Source organism: Mycteria americana, chromosome 4 (assembly GCF_035582795.1).
Source record: "Mycteria americana isolate JAX WOST 10 ecotype Jacksonville Zoo and Gardens chromosome 4, USCA_MyAme_1.0, whole genome shotgun sequence".
Classification (NCBI taxonomy): Eukaryota; Metazoa; Chordata; class Aves; order Ciconiiformes; family Ciconiidae; genus Mycteria; species Mycteria americana.
The window spans coordinates 72,275,301-72,296,708 of record NC_134368.1 but is presented as its reverse complement, the minus strand read 5'-3'; the positions used below and the strand labels follow the sequence as shown (position 1 = coordinate 72,296,708).

General features: G+C 38.7%; 1 protein-coding gene across 12 annotated transcripts in view; it reads right to left on the bottom strand.

Annotated features, from left to right (window-relative positions):
- MAPK10 (mitogen-activated protein kinase 10) overlaps positions 1–21,408 on the bottom strand; it is a 181,625-nt gene that overhangs the window by 59,351 nt on the left and 100,866 nt on the right. For all 12 annotated transcript variants that reach the window (XR_012775595.1, XR_012775594.1, XR_012775596.1 and 9 more), the window contains one exon: positions 1,430–1,559. Coding sequence is in view for 9 of the 12 variants with exons in the window: in XM_075500878.1 (XP_075356993.1) it covers positions 1,430–1,559 (130 nt within the window). In the remaining 3 variants the exon portion in view is untranslated. The remainder of the gene's footprint in view (positions 1–1,429; positions 1,560–21,408) is intronic.

The window sequence follows — 21,408 nt, the reverse complement described above, 5'->3', positions numbered from 1 at the left end:
ACTCTGACCCAACCAATGTGGTGCTGTTATCAGCTCTTATGCAGCATTTTTTAAAATTATATATTTAAAATTAATACCGCTCCTGCTGCCCTCTGCTCTTTCCAGTCCATTAAAAACATGAAGTGAGAATGTATCATTCGCCCACCTACAGGGAGAACTACTCACTCAACCCTGCATTTTCAAAGTCCCGTGCATTGGTCTGACTGAGGGCAGTTCCCATCCAAGTCAATAGCAAAGAGACAGGTACAGTACTGATCAACACAGTGGAAATGTAAGGATAAGTCAATGCCCAGAAGTGGGGCACAGGACACTATAGGTGACAAGTCCTGCTGCTTGCCATTTTAGGGTCAGTCCTTTTTCTTTCCATGTGAATTTGTGATTGAGAACAAGTGTCAAGTCTCACATCACGCGTTTCAAGCTCATTTATGCTTTGCATAAGGAGAAAGAGTCATTGCAGGATCTGAGGGAAGAGTAAACGTGTAGCAAACTGAAAAATTCACTCCTAATGAAAAGGAAGTGGCACACAGGCATGGCACCAAGCCACAGCAGAAATCAAGAAATTGTAGGAAAATTAAATCCTTGGAAGATCCCTTGACAATGCAATGAGGCAATCCTACATATCTCACTACAAAAAAGCAAGCTTATACAGTGCCAGGCAGACAGCTCTAACCAGTAGATAGATGGTTACAGTTAACATACTGCCCCAGAATAACTCTTTTGCTGCAGTATAGGAATGTTTTTATTCATTATGGATACTAAATGTTATACAATAGGTAGTGGGCATAAGAAGCAGGGAAGTCTAGAACCTGCTAGTGCTGTTTATTTCAACAAGAACACTGTGATTACAAGGAATGACACAATGTGTTGAGGCTTCAGAGTCCCTGGCTCCACAACATTAGCTTACACACAAATACATGAGAATGGAAAAGTACTTTTGGTTCTTAATTTTCTTTGGCAGTTTTGCAGCAACTTTCACCATGACAACCCCTCATCTTGTACGATCTACACAATACATCTATATGACTAGGTTTCAGATGAAGTCCAGAACAAGGAGTGACGCTTGTGCGTGGGTACTCCAACTCAAGAGACATTGCTTTTGAGTCACAAATCCCAGTGACAAGAGGATGGAGCCAGGATTCCAACAACCACTTATGCATTTCTGGATAAGAAGTTGATAAGAACGTATTCTGCTCTCTCCCTTGCTGTCACCCTAACCCTGCTAGCAGCACCCCCATTTGGCATGGCCTTTAAATAAGCACATGGAAGACCTTCACTCTCTCATGTGGGCATATAGTACCAGAAAGACTGTAGCTCTGGAGCATAATTCACTTTTCATTTCTTCTGTTTCAAAAAGGCACCCAGCAAAGCAATTTTCTTTCTAACAAACCAATATACATACCACTTCTCCGGTTATCTACTGAAAACTTACATTTTTATGATTCACACATTTCATGAGGACCAGCTCCCTGTAAGCTCGCTTGGCATGAGTTTGGTTCTGAAATGGTCTGCTGAGCTTCTTAATGGCCACGTTTCTGTCAAGGACGGCATCATATGCAGCACTGCAGTAATTACAAACACAAGGGTTATGCATCTTAGAGGATATCCTGCATTTCTCATGGCAAATTCCTGAGCCTCAAGTCTACTATTGCCTTTTTTTCCACTGAGAAAAATACCAAGACAAAAGAAGGAGAGAGTTTCTAGTGAGAAAAAAAGAAGACATCAAAAGGAAACATGTACCACCGCATCAGCAGAAGACAACATGCACCACTACTTCTGAACTCCAGTTCCATGGGAAATTCACACTTATTTTCAAGGGGTGGGGGGAAAAAGAAAAAATCAAGTAACTTCAAATAAAAATACAATAAAACCTAGATGAGACAAAAAGTTGTTTTTGTCAGATAGGCTTTTGCTTTTTTCTGTCATGATTTAGGACACCTTCACCAAGTGGCTCAATGAACAATTGCCCACTTTTATCTAGAATGAAGTTTGTATTTTCCTTATGATATTTCTAATGAAATCAAGTTAATTCAATCATTCTTCAAGACCATATCCAATTCCAATAACATGCCTAGGAACAGAACCATTTCACAAAATTTCTTTACCATTGCCCTCTGATAATGAAAAAAAATTGTTACATATGTTTAGTTAAAAATTTTGAAAACATGAAGAAATACAGGCTCTGGTTTGCAAAGTGGGCTTTTAAAGCTGGGGTCCTAAAATTTTCCTTAAACTTTTAAATGTTTTGTACAACCTTCAGTTATTTTGATAATCTTCACCACTTATTAATTTGAACCACTTACTTTGGTGGTTCAAATCTGACTACACAAATTTTTACTTCTACATTTCACAAAGCACAGTAATTCTTAGAAACGTTCCCAAATGGACAAAACTCAGACCCTCTTCCTGATTCTCCCTTTTACCAAGAATGAGGAAAGGCTTGACACAAGTTTTCTGCTACTCCATGAAGAGCAAAGTGTACATCCCAAAAGATAAATCAACCAAACCACTAGTTGTTCTAAAAATAATTACTTTTTTAAGCATCAAAGTAAATATTCAAAATCCTGTAATTTTTTTTCTTATTAATTCCTGCTTATTGTAGACATTCACTGACATTCACTTACAGAATCTTACTGACCAAGTACAGAGCAGAAAGCACGCAAGCATCAGAAGCTTAGTCACAAAGCCAACAAAAAGGTACTCTAAATAAGTAAAAAAGCATTGGCAATGTATGTCTTGGAAACTACACAGGTGAAGAAGAATAAGAAATATTTCAGTTACACTACTCCTGCATAAATAACACACCAAATACATCCCACAAATAAGTATAATTGTTTGTCAAAGGTGATGAGGAGTTTTGTGAAGAATGCTTTAGTCCACTATTGACATTTGGGGCAGGATGATGGGATTTCCCCTGAAAATATGTTCAGAGGGAAAAAAAAAATCCTCATGACTGCTCTTGCAAGCATTCTGAAACTGTCAGGAAGTTCCATTTTAACATTTTCAAAATGAAACTATTTCAGATCAAAATGTTAATTTATAGGAAAAAATTAAAATAAATACCGAATCTCCTAAATTACCAACACTGTGAAATGCCAAGTCCTGCACCTGTGGAGGAATAACCCCAGGCACCATTACACACTTGGGGGCCAACAGTCTGGAAAGCAGCTTTGCAGAGAAGGACCCAGGGGTCCTGGTGGACAACAAGCTGAACATGAGGTAGCAATGTGCCCTCGCAGCAAAGAAGGACAACAGCATCCTGGGCTGCATTTAGGAAGACTGTTGCTAGCAGGTCAAGAAGTGATCCTTCCGCTCTGCTCAGTGCTACTAGGGCCACATCTGGAGTGCTGGGTCCAGATCTCGGCTCCCCAGTACAAGAAAGATAGGGACATACTGGGGCAATTCCACTGATGAGCCTTGAAGATGATTAGGGACTGCAACATCTTGCACACAAGGAGAGGCTGAGCCAGCTGGGGTTGTTTAGCCTGGAGAAGAGAAGGCTCAGGGGTTTTTAAGTATCTGCTGGGAGGAGTAAAGAAGATGGAGCCAGATTCTTCTAGTGGTCCTGAGCAACCTGCTCTAGTCTACTTTGTCTACTTTGAAAGGTGGGTTGGACCAGGTGCTCTCCAACACCATCCATTCTGTCATTTGGTAACAATTCTGTCTTCTCTTATTCATTAATAAGGCATATAACTTCTATGACCCAGCTAATATAATGCATAAACAAAGATAGTGCACTCACTAGTTAAAGCATATATGGAAGCAGCTTAGGTGATAACACTATCAAAGATCTGGTCTGACTTGACTTCATTCTGGCCAGAGACTTTCACTCAACTAAACCTTACATTAGGAAGAACAAGGTGTGTGATTTATAGCCTAATAGTACACAGCAGAAAGCAAACCTCCTGTAGCAACTATCAGAATTGTGTCTTTCATGCTCATTTAGTTCAGCCACAACAGGGCATCATAAAGGCCACAACTAAAATACCCCTTAATTCTGTTATGAAAGTATTGAACAAATAAAATGTAAAGCCAAAGGATTTAAAAAACATTATCTTTCAACAGTTAAATGTTTTGTCTCTATTGTTCATGGACATATATTGCACATATACTTCAGCAGACAAATCTCTCAGCTAATACATACCACTTGATCACCCGACTTCTTTTAAGAAGAAAAGCCTATATGAGACTCATCTGAGCTACGTAAGAGTACTTTGAATCATTTTAATAATCTTTTCTCTTCTCATATTTTAATCTCATTTAGTTACATCATAAAATCACTGACTAGGAGTTAGAAAACAGTAACACCAAAAGTTTGGGCAACCATTTTCTCCAGTTTCTGATCTCCATTTGCTTTTCTGAAATTTCTCTCTCTGTCAAAGCAAGAGATAAAAATGCATCAATCTAAAATCAGAAAACCAAAGGCTTTTTAAGACGCCAATATGTAAATTCATTGCACTGAGTAAATTAGTAGCACTGATGGTTTTTTTCTGTTCACCAGAGAGAAGCTTTTGTTTACAGACAGCCAACTATGCATTTTACTACAATGAAATTACAGATACCACATGTAGGTGTTCTCTCTGGTGCTTGCTACACAAAATCCTTACCTTGGAACACCAAGGTTAGTATTGATGATATATCAGCTTTCTTAAGACAAACTTCAATCACTGGCAGAAGAGTGGCTGTATATACAGGTGACTCAAGGGAGCAGGAATAAGAGAGAGAGAGAGTAATGAATGTCTGCGAACTGCTATGAAAAGGCTGAGTGTGAAAGTTAATTTTAAGATCTCCAATAAGAGACTGGACTTGCATCTAAAAGCCTGTGCTTCTTTCTCTGGAAACTCTGTCATAACACCTCTTGCTCAACTTAAATTTATTTTTTAATTTATACAGTTGCCCTATTTTTATAACAAAGACTGTAATTCACCCCTGGTCTTGTAATAAAATGATAGTTTTACTGCAACATGAGCTCAGAAAAATCCTCGAAGTTTACTATCACATCTCTGGCACCTGTACAGACAGAAAATGCAGTAAATAAACTCTTTGCCTATAAATCCTGTTTACGGCTAGTTTGGCAAGGTAAATGTTAGTGTTAAAAATGCCTTTTTAAACTGTAAATAATTTGAAACAAACCTATTTAGCAGAGATAAAAAGTTTTAGCCAGATGCTAATATAAATTCATTGCTACCAAGAGATATATGTAATTACAGCTATTTAACAAGACTCTCTGCTGACTTCAGCAGGGAAAAAAAAAAAAAGGGAAATAAATGAAACTCATTCTAGTCAGGTTTACACAAAGCCAGATCATCATTTATCACTAATATTGTGTGGGAGTTCAGACTGTAATGATCAATGAGCAATGCTCTGTTATGATACACTTGAAGGACCAGGCATTCATTTTTATACCTATTTCAAAAAGCAAAGAAAAGCATTCTAGTTTCATGTCCAAGTTTCTATTTCAATAGACACTTAGCAAGTAAATACTTAAAATTATTCTTCCCATACAGGAATAACTCTTTTAATCAACAATGAAACTTAACATTTATCACTTCCATTATATTGTACCCCAGACTGCCAAAACCACAGAAAACATATGTATTTTTAAATTGACTCTTAGAGATGGGTTCCTAGGATAACAAATGGCAAATTTTATAGTCTTTAGTTTCAAGATTCTTTGGATGGGGCACACACATCCTTTTCAAGATGCTTACCCTTCCTCAAGCCACTACTTCATTAAAGTACTATTATGAGCTCTCAGATGATGGAATGGTAGCCCGAAACAGGAAGCGAAGCTCCCAGCCTCCTGGGGCTGGCTGTGAAATGGAGACTCTCGGCAATCTCATCAAACAACTTTCTATGTTAAGAAAGTGTCTTCGCTGAATGTTGTAGAAATCCAAGGGACACTAAACATTCCCCTTGCCTATCACTATATATATAAATTGTGACAAATATAGTATTAAAATCTTTCTGAAAAGCTACTTAATATTACATCTACTTTCTAAAGTGACAAACTTTGGTCATCTTTGCCTTCCTCCATAAAGACTCCAGCTGCAACTCTGTTTATTACAAATCGCTGCTATTTATACCTGCATTACTTGATCCTCCTAAGTAAGGTAGTTTTGCCACAGACGTTAGCATTTTGCCTTATTTACTTCATCCCAGCACAGCAAGAGGGAAGAAAGCGGAAACTGATCTTGTTAAACAAAGCACTGATGTGTATTTGAAATACCCGGGTTATTTAGTGCTGAGATCTCCATCAGTGAAGAGAATTGATAACCTTGAAAAACACGTTTAACAAGAATGCTAATGATAGCTCATCCTCAACAATCACCATGGATATATGGAGCGGAACACATTCTATATACACACAGAGATACACATCTAAGTTTATATACACATATACATAAAAAGAAAAGCATAGATGGATGTCTATCTAAATCCTTTTCACAGTAATTTCTATTACTTCAAACTCCCTGCCCCTGGTTTCAGATAACTATCACTACTGCACTTTCTGTAGAAGTAATTTTTAGGAAAGACAAGAGCCAAATCTCTTTTTCCTGTATCAAGCAAAATTTCTGTAAAAGTGGTTCATGAAACTTTACTAATAAAATATTTTAAGTGCATTTTCTTTTCTCTACTTAAGGTCCCATTTCAGGCAAGCACTCTAACAAAAAAGAATGAAAAAGTCATTTTGCTTTAAGCACATTTTAAAGTGTATTCTGGTAGGGTTTTTTGTGGTTTTTGTTTGTTTGCTTTTTATGTTAACCTCACTTATCAGTCCAAATTTTAGAATGAAATTAGACCTTCACATTCTTACCTTCTTTTTTCTCCTTTTGACATGTAACTTCTGAGTTTCTAAAGGCAGACATTGATACATTTCTGTTTACAAACAGTGCATATTCCTCTCTTCAATAATTACTTTTAAACAGAAAAAAAAAAATCATTATTTTTAGAGTTAAAACTTCTCTCCAGAAAGTATCTTTAAAAATAGTGAATGTTTTCCATGGAAACAGTGTAAAAGAAAAGAATTTCATACATGCACCATCATACAGAAACAGTTTCCCCCAAACAGTACAAGTCAAAGGCCACTGTAATGAACAAGAGCCTTTCAATGTCCTTATTAGGTTTGGAACCAAGCCTGTGTGCTGAAAACCCAGAAAATAACCAATATGACCCCAATGAAGAGTTGCAGACCTGTTGTCAGGCATGGCTACTCTACACTCCGGATCAGGTGTATTTCTCCTCAAAATGCAGAGAAATTCAGTGGCCTCTGAGAGGCCACTGAATATTCAGAGCTGATGCTTAAGGAGACCAATACAGTTTCATAATGGATGACTGCTGCACTTTTCCTGTTACCGTATACAGTTCCAGCTATTTGTTTTGAGTTTCCATCAGCTCACACCTTCTTGCAATCAGCTGGAAACAGCTGAATTAGGAATACAATCAAGCTGCCTCCCCAACTGCAACACAAGTCATCATTTACTTTTTTACTATCACCATGGATGTTTCACAGAATAAATAAATCAGCCTCCAAGACCTTTTGTGAGCTTCCGCGTCACAGCAGAGATTACTGATTGAGCTCAAAACGTTCCTTCCTGCACTGCATGGGGCAGCAAAGACTGCACGTGCTGAACTGCAGCAGAGGAGTCAAACACAGGCATCCTGCCACAGCAAATAACTGTGGGATAATTGCTGAGGTGACTTAGAAATTAGAACTTATATTCACACTTTTAGGTAAGGCACAGTATTGAAGAAGCTCGCCAGGTGGAATGCGGCTGACATGCAAGGAATCCATTCCATGGAAGTTCCCTAGGCCTGCAACCTTAGATGTTGGCAACGCCAGGGGAACTTGGTGTGCTGACTCTAAGAGGCGCTGCCCGGAGGGTGGAGCAGTGTGGAGATGCCGCAGCCAGGCTCTGCAATTATATGGGAACTTAAAGGTGTCATGGAACTGATAAGCTGCATATTTACTACCCTGGGCCAACAGCCTGCCACGTTTTTGACAAAATGCTGTCCTTTTGGTGAACTTCGCTCATTATAACATCATTATAATACCAAAACACACCTCCATCCCAAAAGCTACCTGCCTCCGAGGTGCGACCACCCCTCACTGAGCTTGCGCACTGAATTTTTCTAGCTTATACCTTTAAAAGCGAAGCGAGAAAACTTTACACCAATCCTAAACAAAGGTATGTATGACTAGAGTCACTCAAGCTCCACCTGAAAGGTGAAAAATAGTATAAAATAGCTTGAGAGAGAGAATGTTAGGGAAGACACCATCATGTACCATTCTGACGTTTGGGATCAGTTGACGGGCTGAGCCTCTCTTCCCCCGCATCGGGATGCCTTTGGGTAAGAGTCAAACACTTGGTTATACCAAGTGCCTCCCCGGAAAACTTGGAAATCTCTATATAGAGTCGCTTTATTATCTTTTAACGTGTTTGTGTCCAGCTGTGTTACTCATACTCTTGGTATTTGCATGTGCTTTGCAGACAGTGAATTTATCACCAGTAATCCAAAGAATCTGTGTGTCTGTTGCTCTAATAAACTGCACTCTTCATTGATCTAGCCATGGTAGTTCTCATTGAACACAACCAGACTCTTTACGTGTGGCCGTGATAGCTCATGTAACATGACTAGACTGGGGATGTAAGCGCGTTATTAGTGAATCTGTAATCATGAAGTTCAGTACGCGCTGGACATGACCGGACTTATAACGTCGTAAATTAATGCTGTCGCCTCAGCGAAAGCCCTGAGAGGGCTCTGGTTCTGATAAGTGGCTATACACACAGTCCTTAGAAAATAAACCATTGACCAAGTCTGAGACTAAGACTGGACCTAGCCGCACCTAGACTCCTCTCTGAGAAGGAGTTTAGAAAGCAAGAGGGTCCTGTCTGAACCTCATGACTCAACGGGAAGGTTCCCCCCCCCCAGCCACTCCTCAGACTCCTATTTGTATGCGACAGTAACTCTTAACGCAACAATAACTCACCAGCAAGGTGCTCCAGCTGGTGCCCTTTGGAGCCCCTTCACATGCCAAGATGACATAAAACCAGCAAAGACAAAAAGAAAGGTCGAACTAAGCTGTCACCTCAGTGCATTTTAAATGGGAGCAGGTCCCCTCTTTGGGCCTTTGGGAACGTTGCAGCCAAAGCAAGGTAACTCACTGCCAAATACTCAACACATGATCTTTTATCCTGTGTTGGAATGAAGTTATGTGGGAGAGGACAGAAGTGCTTGAATCATTTGGGATTATCATCCTAGTCCTTGAATGAGAGGTCAACATTGCTGTCAAGATCATAGAGTGAATTCTATAGCACTTAAACTTCAAAGATGTACCATTAAAACTGGATGATTTTAAGATAAAAGTTCAAAAGTGTGGCTCTATTCTACATTTCAGTGTTTAATCACGGAAGACAGCTTTCTTTACAAAGAAAACTCTTAGAGAATCAGGCCCACTGTTCAGTGTACACACGCTTTCACGTATTTAATAAATTTATGGCAGGCAAAATCCAGTTAAAAACAGAAAAGACGTCTTGCTCTCTGCTTGCACAATACTCTTCATCTAGTGTACTGCCCCACAAAATGCTTGCTCTCAAACTTTGCTTGTAAGACTTGCGGTTCTGATCCTGAAATAAAGTCCTCTAACAATGAGGAAGTTTATTGTCCAATTCATACTATGGATTTTACATTTAGATATGAAGTATTTTAGAACAGAAAAGAATATACATGGCACATTTTGACTAAAAAATGTCTCCTGCATAATTTCATTATAGTGTCACCAAAATTATTACTGTAGCATTTTAATACAGGTTTCTTCACTTCACTACAACATACTTATTCTGTTTCCCACCTTGCAAAATACAGCTCTCTAAAGGCCCTGGTTAAATGGAAATATGCTTTAGTTGAGCTACATTTTTTCAGAAATCAGACCAAAGCTCTCTGGTTACCCATACATTAAACAAGACAAGGTGATTTAAAGAGCTCCACACACATTTCTGTCTGAAAATGTATGGAAATGACAAAAAAAAGAAGTAAGAACTGCTCCCATGACCAGTTGTAACTGTTCTTATTGAAACGGGAGTCAGACAGACAAATCTTCGCCACAGCTAGAAGAAACTACTTCAACAGGAATCTTTCCCCAGTCAGATCCATGACAGTGTATGCCTAGATATATATGATCTTAAAGAACTTGTTCAGAGATCCCAATGCACTCATGCTTACTCTTAAAAAAGCAAACATAAAGTCCAAGCCCACAACTCATCCAGTCACTTTACTGTCATCCATAAAGGATTAGAATAGTAACATTTTCATATCCATGACATCTGCAGTCCAATTTTGAATATTACTCATTCTGTTTAAAGTACTACAGTCATTGCCTGAAATGTCAAAGCCAAGCAGCCCTTTCCAGCAAAGATAAACTGGGAAGCACAATGAATTTGTATTTCTAAGGGCAACTACATTTGAACACTTTGCTGTGAAATCTATTTTACAATTCAGTCATGCTGAGACAGCTCTTATTCACCAAACTTTCAGATGGGTGGTCTGAAGGAACATTGATCGAGCCATCATACATAAGACAATGTAAAAGAAGTTGCACAGAAGAAAAAAGGCTGGAACGCTTATTTTTAGTAAACATATTTACAATAAAAATTCACTCAACATCTGTCACTGGTGGCTCCAAATGTGTTATATTATAATTTCGCCAATTATACTACTGGGTAAAACTGTAAAATAACAAAATAATTCACTATGTGTGGCAAAAGAAGCTACACACTTGGAAAACTGCTGGGAAAAAGAGGAATCTCAGGCTGGAATCTATTAAGGAAAAGGAGGGTCTGCAGTAAAATTTGCCCTCTGTTACTTGCTGACAGCTTCTATTACTACGTTGAACCTGTTCTGCTGATATCTTCTTTTAAAACAATTACACACATGAAAGTATCAAATTTGTTCATGTTAACCAAGTGCTCTTCCATCAAAACCTCTAGTAGTTCTTAAAGCTGACTATCCTCTCCAGCTCCATCACCACCACAAACCACAAGCCTGTTTATACAGAAGCTCCACACCTTGCACAGACCAAAATCTCTTGACTGAGCTGACAATTCAGATGCGCAAGGTTATGCCCTTTTGGCTCTAGTTGTACAAAAATACCTCTGTGACTCTCTCATCCGCAGCTTGAACCTCAATTTAGTTATCTTTCTAATTACATGAGCTGGTGATGCCCTAAGAAGAACCATTTTGGAATCCACTGATCAGTTCTGTATATTGATGCAAGATAAACGCTTCTCCCACAGCCATTCTCACTCACAAAGATGGTACAGGGATATGGTAGGAAAGGCAATGTGGAAACAGCTATACTGTTCACACATTGCCTGGCATGCCTCTCATAATGGTGCCATTTTAGTTTGCCTGGTGACTAAAATATTCATGAGGATGCTCTGAATATAAAGTATGTTTACATACTTCTCATCTGTATATACTCTGCTAATTCTTTATACTTGGCTCTGAAAGTGACTCGGTTGTAGAATCCTTTTCTGAACAGGACTGTAAAACCAGTACTTTCTGGTTCTGCATTTCTCTTGTACTAATTCACTATATAGTCTGCTAGCTGACAATAACTTTTGTTAACTGCCAGCCTAGGAAATTCAACCTGATCAGTGAAAGAAGCCAAGTTTTTTTTTTTTTTTTCATTCTGCTTTAAAAGAGCTCTGGGCCAAAATACTTTCCCTTACATGTGTGACATGTAAGAGATAACAATCTCGTGGTTTCCAAAGTATGCTACACTACTCATTCTTTTTATGCTCAAGGATTTACTAAAGCCAGAGCAAGGTAAAAATCTGGAAAATGGATCAGAGCTGGGGCTGCCTATCAATATTCAGGGGCAGAAAATACATGGGCAAAGGAAGTTAAAGCGTGATTTGTAGTTAAACCATATTGAGTAAATGTTTGCCCAGCATTTACAAAATGAGTATAAGACACTGAATCTGTCAAAGAGATCTCACATTTAGTGCTCTGAACTGTCAGCAGGGTATATAAACGTTGGACAGTTTTCAAGTTGTGTTAAGCAGCAAAGCTAGAAAAAGTCCAGTTTCCTCATTTAACAGCAATTTACAAGACTAAGGAAATACGGACACTGAGGCAGAGTCTGTGCACCTGGCAGAAGCTGAGTACCTAGCACATTCAAACTGTCAGTCACATGATAAATCAGTTATTTTTGGATCTACAAACTGAAATAGAAAACAGCTACTATCTTCCATAGCCACCTCACAGTCATAATTTAAAAGACTTGCTGGCTTGCCTGACAAACAGAACAAAAGCTGTCAGTCTGGAGAAAAAGAAACATTATTTCGCCACCTTTCTTGCTGCATTTCTCAACTGATTAAAAATCAAAATTTAACTAAGCACTAAAAACGTATTGTCAGCAAGTCATCATCTGCAATGTGATAATCATGGAAGGAAAAAAAAGTCAATGTAAAAAGGTTAACCCTAAAAGGCTACTCAAAGTCTAGTTTCCCAAAACTAACCCTGCAGTCTCTGCAAGGCTATTCTAAGCAGACAAAAACAGAAGATTGGAGATGCCAAAATGTCAATTGGTGCTGTTCCGGGAGGGAAGAAAGCCAATGCTGCCACATATGTCACCTTTACCTTCCCAGCCAAAGGGCTAGTCCACAGCCTGCCCCTACGCTGACACTAACTCAACCCACCCAGGTTGCTGTAACTCATTCAGCATTCTCTCATCCAACTGGAGTAATTCTGTATCTAGTCTCTCATACTGAGGGACATCTCTGACACAGGTAAGATGCTAGCAGGTAAAACTGATGGTTTGTAAGCACACAAAATGTTTTACTTGCTGGATAACAAGCCAAAGTGCATTTGTTCAACCAGAACAAAATTTAAAAATACTTAGGTTTTCGAGTTGTCCTGTTACACCAGAAATCTCAAGATGTAGATGCTTTGACACAATTTTAAAACAAGATTTTTTGTTTGAATTAGAAACTCTACCCCCTTCTGTGGCTCACGGTGAATTAGCGACCCCAGAACTACAAAATTTATTTCCAGTTTATAAATGGGCACCAACCAATTTTGGATGGAAGAGTGTAACACCACGAATCCAGAAAAGAATTAAAAAAAAAAAAAAATCAAAACAATTTTTGGTGAAAAAAAATTCACCTAGGCTTCATACACAATCTCTTGTTTCATATTGTCTTTGTATTTTGCACAACTTCTGTTATATCCCAACTTTTTGGCTGTCATCGTTTTCTGTGATTGTCTAGGGAAGTCTTGGGACAAGGGACAGTTTTTTGCTTTCTGTAAAGCACTGTGAAAATCTGTAGACCACATTAATATCAGAGAATAAATATCAACAATACATGCTGACAAAGAAAATTGAATAATCTCAGCTGCATTTCCTTCCAGACTGGCTCTAGTTTTTCTAATTCTGGTTCCATTGTTTCTTTTTTTTGATACCTGCCCTTTTATTTGGATGCTCTGTTCTGTAGCCCTACCTCTCTGATTCTGTATGGTCACAGCTATTCTCCTATCATAGGAGAAACCCCTTGTCCCTAAGAGGGAACAGCAGTGTTTAGTGCAATTGCTCTCATGTTAAACACATGGTAATCAGTAATGACAATACAACAGTCTTCATTTCAGTGGTGACAGGATTTCAAGTGAATAAAATAAAAGGATAAATCTGAACTCAGTTAAGGAATGGCTGCAATGCACTGACAGTAGTTAATTCCAACCCTGATTTCGTCCTTGAATTGAAATTTGTCTGCGACTGAATGCCAGGCAGACAACCTGACACAACAGGAGAAGCAAGGAGTCTTGAAAAAAACCTGTCTGATATGTCGCAGTGTAGGAGTGAGACAGAACAAATGTGAGAAAAGGGAGATCTGGCAGTGGACAAAAGGAAGTTTTTGATGGGGCAGGAGCAGATAGGTGCCTGACATCTGTAAAGGGAGTTATAAAATGTTACTGCCTGATAGTGAAAAAATGTACATTAAATTGAGTTTTTAATCAGTCAACACAGAAAGAGCTTAAGTTACACAAACATCAGTTACTTCTCTGCAGCCACAGAATTTACAAACAGCTGATAAATTTTTTAATGGCTCTGACAGGATCATAGATGCTTATCCAGTCATGGCTATGAAAAAACCTGCTCTATACCTAAAGAGTTATACTGATCCAACTGAAAATCCTGGGTGTCAACACTCGCAAATGAGCCTGACAGTGCCTTTACAGTACTGTAGTTTATGACCAAGTAAAGCAAGTACTGCTGTCAGGATTCACAAAAACAGGTTGCGCAGAGATAGTTTCTACATCAACTTATTTACATTTTTTTTTCATAAACTTGCAGAAAAAAAATTTGGAATAGATTTTGCCCGCTTAGCTATTGTAGTCATGGAAACTATACAGGTTTTTTAAGGAGAAAAGAATTAAAAAGGCCAGAGTCAGAAATATAGGCAGTCTGAGTATTTTAGAGACAGGGACCCTGATCTCTCTGCTAGGAGAGCATACTGTGGCATGTTTTATTACATATCGTTTGTGATTACCAGAACCTAAATTACATTTTAGATTTCTGTGTACTAGCAAAGGGAAATGAAACACGAGAAGACAACCATAAAATATGTCGTGACTTCCTGCCTACCAGGAATCCCTGCAGTTAGGTAGAAAAAGAACATTACAAAAAAAATTTGAGAAATATTTTTTGTAAAGTAATTACATGTCAAACCTTTAAAAAGAAAAAAAGATACAACAATAATTCTTACTCAAACATTATATCTCAGATACCCCTGCCATATAAAAATAGGTCTTCATCCTGCCTCAGGTGCCTTCATGCACTGCTAGTGGATATATACCTTTTTTTGCTTCTTTCACACTTACATTAAAGATATTAGTAGCAGTTAGAAGTTGTAAGAATCAAAGCAAACATGGAATAGAAGCTGTTTATTCTTAAAGATAATTAACTTATCTCATTTTTCAGACATGTTATGTGTAGTTTGACAAATGGCAGCTGTTATCTATGATCCTAACAGCAGTTTCCTCCACATCCAAGCTAAGTTCTTTGTTGAGTCATTAGCAAGAGCACTGCAAGACATTGCCTCCTCCTCTCACCCCATATCCAAGCAAACTGTCTCTGAATATGTGTTACTATATAAGTTCTAATAACATCACCTTAAGAAACACAAATCTGACCAACTTAGGTAAGCACCTTCACTCAATATTCTGGAGCTCAAATCCACAGAGATACTCAATCTTTGCTGTTCCCATTGGGAGTGTCTCAGCACCTTAAAATTCACGTGCTGGTGATCCAGATTCCAAATACAATTGGGAAATTTGCTGTCTTTCTGAAGAATCAAGGCATAGATATATCAGAACAACAAACCAGAATGTGCTGTTCCAGATGTACATCAGATGGTGATCAATGGCTAACTGAATACATGCAATTAAATTTTTGGCATTTCAGAGCAACAACACACTAGAAAATCCAAAGAATACTACAATGTGAATGCAAATTGCTATTTGGAGAAAAATCCTCTAATGTACAAATCAATGAGCAAGGCTTGAAGCTTGCTGTGAGTTTACTTACGGTATTTCAACATCTAAGAACTTCCCAAAGTGAAAAAAAATTCTGGCGATAATTTAAACCACTTGTTCTCAGGAGGAAAAAAAAAAATCATCTCATAAGGTGTTGCCACTGTATGAGATGGTATTAGCACTGGGAAACATCAGAGAATTTGTTTAAATTGACATCCTTATTTCACTAACAGTACAGTAATAGTTCACAGTACAAACTGACAGCTATTTTCTACATTACTCTCACACAAAACACTTGTAAAACTCTCTAAAGGTTGTCTTCAAAAACCTCCTCAGGAGCAGAGTGTCAAAGCACATCAGCAAAGCACACAACAGCATGAGAAACAGAACACAAGCTGAACTAATGGATACAATTTGGAGAATCTTTAACAGAACAGGATAAATATGCAGTGCCAGCCGACAGAACATTAAGCACAAAAAGTCTGCAAGATGCAACTGTGTAACTGAAGTAACTGAACTCACGACATACGCCCAGTACTGATTCACAGGAGAGACTGACAAAATCAACACTGCCACTCCTCTCAGCGCCACTGAAATTCTAGGCATATCTGGGTACATGGTTCACTTCATTTTTCCTCTGAATGACAGGTATTCTTTATCCTCCTCTTCTGAGGAAAATTAGTGATCTATCCTGCGGTGAGAACACCTCTGAACTTCAATGGAACTATGCCAGTTTATACAAGTGGAAATGTTGACCTCTGTCAAGGAATACAGTATTTCAATTCAGTGGCACAAATATACCAAACCAGTATTACTGGGATAGCAGGGTCACGATGGAGAAATATACTGATCTCTCAAGAACTTTAATACACCACTGTCCAGCTAAACGATACAAATAAGGTTGTGCATTAACTGTAAGATACTGGGATGTCCACTATACTCTGTCTCTTTTCCACTGCACCATAGCAAAAGCATAGACTATTCTTCTTTGATCAGTGTGGGCTCAGAATTGCTTATGCTCAGAAGTGTCAGCTCCTCTTTTCTATGGCTTTTACCATTATTCCAATTGAAATACCGCTTTAGAACCTTATACTCAGACCAGGAGTCAACCAGTTCTGGTTTTGTGTAGCACAAACCATCATACAAAAAGAGCACATAACCATCATACAAACATAACCATAATAACACATAACCATCATACAAATAACACATAACCATCATACAAACACATACCTACACATAACCATCATACAAAAGAGCTCAAGTGTTTTTGCAAACTCAAAGATCTGATCCTCTTCATCATTTACAGGCACATTCCACACAGAAGGTAGTCATATTAAATTAAAATATATTTTTAAGCAGTTCTATTGATTGACTGTGTTCATATCTTCACAGACCTCCACCAGAGATCTACGGGATGGAAGAGGTTTCCCTATAATAATTGTCTTAGTATACATAATGCATGAAAATACAGAGAACTAGAGGAAGTTTTAGCCAACTCCATCTTAACAAATGTTCCATTACCAGTAGCATGACACAACAGGACACTTCCCTGTGATAGTTCCAAGGAGAACAGCAACAAAAAAACCTTCATATTGGACATCTTGTAGCGGACAATATCTGTTGCATTCCTCCAGCCTTTGAACACTATGGGAAGTGGTTGAGTCACCACCCCTGGAGGTATTTAAAAGACATGTAGATGTGGCACTTAGGGACATGCTTTAGTGGTGGACTTGGCAGTGTTAGGTTAATAGTTGGACTCAATGATCTTAAGGGTCTTCTCCAACCTAAATGATTCTATAGTTCTATGATTACTTTAACGAAAGAATCAGCAGTTATATAAGCCACAACGAGCACCACCATCACAACATGCTGATTTGAAAGAACTCTGCACTCGTTAAGATTCAACCACCAAATTACAATTAAATCAGCAAAGGAGAACCTACAGCAACCTTAGGCAACACAGCAAGCTATCAGTTGACTTGCTGACTCCACCTGTTACAGGGAACACAAAAAGACTCTGCAATCTCCTTCATATTCAGGCTCAAAGGTATCATCAAATCATGAATTCCAAGAAAAAAAACACAACAAATTGCCCAATTTACTACTTCAAGAACATATTTATAGTCTCCTCTATATCTGCAGATGAGATATCTTTCTAAGTTTATAATGCATTCACTGAAAAGCTACCAGGACTCTTCAAAACTATCCTCAAATCATCATTCCTGCTCCCATACTCCCCCCACTCCAACATTACTCCAAGACACAAAAACTTCATGCATAAACTAGATAGCATAAAGCACTTCCCAGCTAACACTCCCTTGGTCCAGCTGACACATAATTAGACCACACACATCCCACATCATACAGCATGAAAGCCTGTCTTCACTCTTTAGAAAAGAGCAAGATAAACATTCAGGATTTCAGCTTGTCCTTGTTTTGGCTGGGATAGAGTTCATTTTCTTCCTAGTAGCTGGTATAGTGCTGTGTTTTGGATTTAGTATGAGAATAATGTTGATAACACACTGGTGTTTTAGCTGTTGCTAAGCAGTGCTTACACTAGTCAAGGACTTTTCAGCTTCCCATGCTCTGCCAGGTGCACAAGAAACTGGAAGGGGGCACAGCCAGGACAGCTGACCCAAACTGGCCAAAGGGCTATTCCATGCCATATGATGTCATGCTCAGTATATAAACTGGGGGAGTTGGCTGGGGAGCAGCAATTGCTGCCTGGGGACTGGCTGGGCATCCATCGGCAGGTGGTGAGTGGTTGCATCATTTGTTTTTTTTTCCCCCTGGGTTTTGTTTCTCTCTGTCTCTCTCTGTTTTCCTTTTAATTACAATTTATTATTGTTATTGTTGTTATCATTATTATATTTTTTCCTTTTTCCCAATTATTAAACTGTTCTTATCTCAACCCATGAGTTTTCTTACTTTTGTTGCTCTTCTGATTCTCTTCCCCCATCCCACCGGGGCGGGGTGGTGGTGGTGGTGGTGGTGGTGGTGAGTGAGCAGCTGTGTGGTGCTTAGTTGCCAACTGAAGCTAAACCATGACACAGCTGAAAGACATCATCAGACACATCTATTTGATACTCACCCAGACAATTTTGTCTTCAAAGCTAACACTTTCTCCTCATAATGCACACAGGTATAGGCACCAATGTGGTCATAAACCAGGCCAAATGTCTTCATAAGCTGCTTCTAAGATTTTAATTATCTGTTTCCTCAAGCCTGTAAGTGATGTCTTCACTATCTGCCATGGCAAACTGGACTTCACCCTTGCTTCCATCATAAATTCAAGAACTATCACAGCCCCTTCAAATTGCTTTTGAAATATTCCTATATGACATAATTTTTCTAGACATCACAGGCAGTATCAAAAATATCATGGGCAATATAAAAAATGATAGCTTGTAAACCACAGCAGATAGCTTGCAAACCACAGCAGAAAACCTACAGATCAATTGCCTTGCTTCCAGGCAAAAAGCATTCGTTTAAAACACAAAGAAACATCCACTCCAACATCAGCACACTTCTGGTGATTTTATGGAATGTGAGAATTCCTCTCCCTCCACCCTCATCTAAACCATTTATACCTACAGGCTGAAAGTGACATCTCTCTCTCTCTCTCCCCCCCTTGTAAAATAAGGTAGTTGTCAACTCCCTTCTAACATTGCAGAGGGGTATCAACTACCTCTTCTCTCAGTGGTTTAAGTGGCACATATCTAATTAAACTCAGAAAACTGTTCTCAACTCATTTTACCTTTGACGTTTTCTGTTTCTATCACAGACTTGAAGATCAACTCGTGTGGTTAAAAGCCTGCGTAGTTCTTACAACTACAGCTTGGTCTAATAAACTACAAGCTCTGTTTCAGCTATGTCCCATTGTCATCATGCCTGTAACAACGTGATAATTTTATGCAAACACACCCTATATAGTCTTTCTCACAGATGTCAGTGTGATGTACAGTGAGCAAACAGCCTACACTTGCATTAAGAGTAGTTTTTGCAGAGAAGAGGAACTTCCCTGCTCAAGAGATTCCAAGAAGCTTTTTCTTTCTTCCTGCTGGCAAAAATAATTTTGTGAACATAGTTAACACAAATCCTGTTGAAAGCTCCCACAATTAATTTCTGAAGATACTGAATGTACTATGTCTACAGCCAATACCACTTTCTCACTGAGTTTATAATGATTTCACATGGGCACAATGACAATTATAACTAACACTCAGACCATATGGCTTTCTCTTTTTCACATATTTTAATAAATTATCATCCCCTGAAGACCTTAATATCTTCACTTTAATGCTTCCATATCAAGAAAATGATTTTGTCTTTGATGTGATTTTCAGAATAATCAAGTGAAATCAAGTCCCAGCTTCTTTCATAACCACATTCCCTGCTTCTGTTCCATGACATTAATTATTTTCCACTGAAATTCTCCTGCTTATATTGACATCTATTTATAGAATTGTATGAGAAAGATTTCAGTACTCTGTGGTTTTGCCTAGGAACCCTGCAACACCAGCTTCCAGAGCAGCCCGGAAAACATCCTGTCTCTCCTCTGTCTCCCTCTGCCTCTACAATTACCTCTTGGGCTGCAGACAGTTTGCTTGTCCAAGTATATCTGGCAAGGTGCTACGGCAGCCAGCATGCCGGGCATGTGGGGTCCCACACCCAAGTTAAGAGGGAAGCTGTTGCTAGCAAGTGGAGTTTGGTCCCAAAGTTAGTGCTGAGGCAGTCCTTGGCATGGAATATCTTGCACCTGATCAGTACTGAGAGATTTGATGTCAAATCATTGAAAAATCTATTACTAAATAGGCCCCTTTTTCTCAAGATGTGGGAATTACAATTGTGTGACCAAGTACTAGGGCAAAGCAGAAAAGTCATCAGCAGCTCAGCTCTTCCAGCGTGGGAAAGACAGCATGGACTTCACTTGCCAAGCTGCAAAAATTTAGACCTGTCAAGAAGCAGGCCTCTGGCTGCAACTGCTGGCAGCAGCTGAGCCCTGAAACTGTAGTTAGCATTACGGACTAAAGCTGTCTCCAGTAGCTGGGTAGCTCGTCACTCCAGCCAGACAACAGGTAGTGTCCTTTTACCTACAATTATCCAGAAGGAAAATCCAGAAATAGTGCATGCTATGAGAAGTCTGAGCCTAAACCCCTCCGAGCTATCCTACCTGTGCCTGCCCTTGGTAGAGGGACCAATCAGAAATCACGCATTCAGCTCCTACAGTTCTGTTAATTCTGGCACTAAGAGACAGAATTGCATCCCAGACCTGTTACACTTCTCTAACAGCAAGTCATTAAGTATAAACAGAGCCACTGGATCTAAAAGAAACTGACACCTAGGTTTTTCCCACTATTTTCATATTTCATATTTTCACTCCTCATGGTTGTTCTTTGCAAAAGAACAAGATGAGCAGGGCAAAATAACTCCCCCACCAGAGCCAGCAGCACTCCACAAATAGGCAGTTTTTCAGTATTTTTTTTCCCTTGAATTAATCTGCTTTTTCTAGATGTAACCCTATATCCATCAAAATACCTATTGTTTCTAAATAGTGTAAGTTTCTACAGTAGAAATGTAAGCTATTTAACTTTACTATGTAAACTCATTATTATTACTATATAATTATTATTATTACACAAGTAGAAACTTACATAACTGAAGATTTTTTTTTATCACGTATTGTCTTCCCTTAGCTAAACTACACATATTTATCTCACAATTTTTTTCATTAATTTATCCATTCAGCATTGATTCTTCATGCTTTCCTCATAGTTTGTTAAAGTACTTCTGGTAAATTATGCCTCATGACAGATAGATTACAATGTAACACATACTAAGCAAAAATGCTCATTATCTTCCCCATCTATC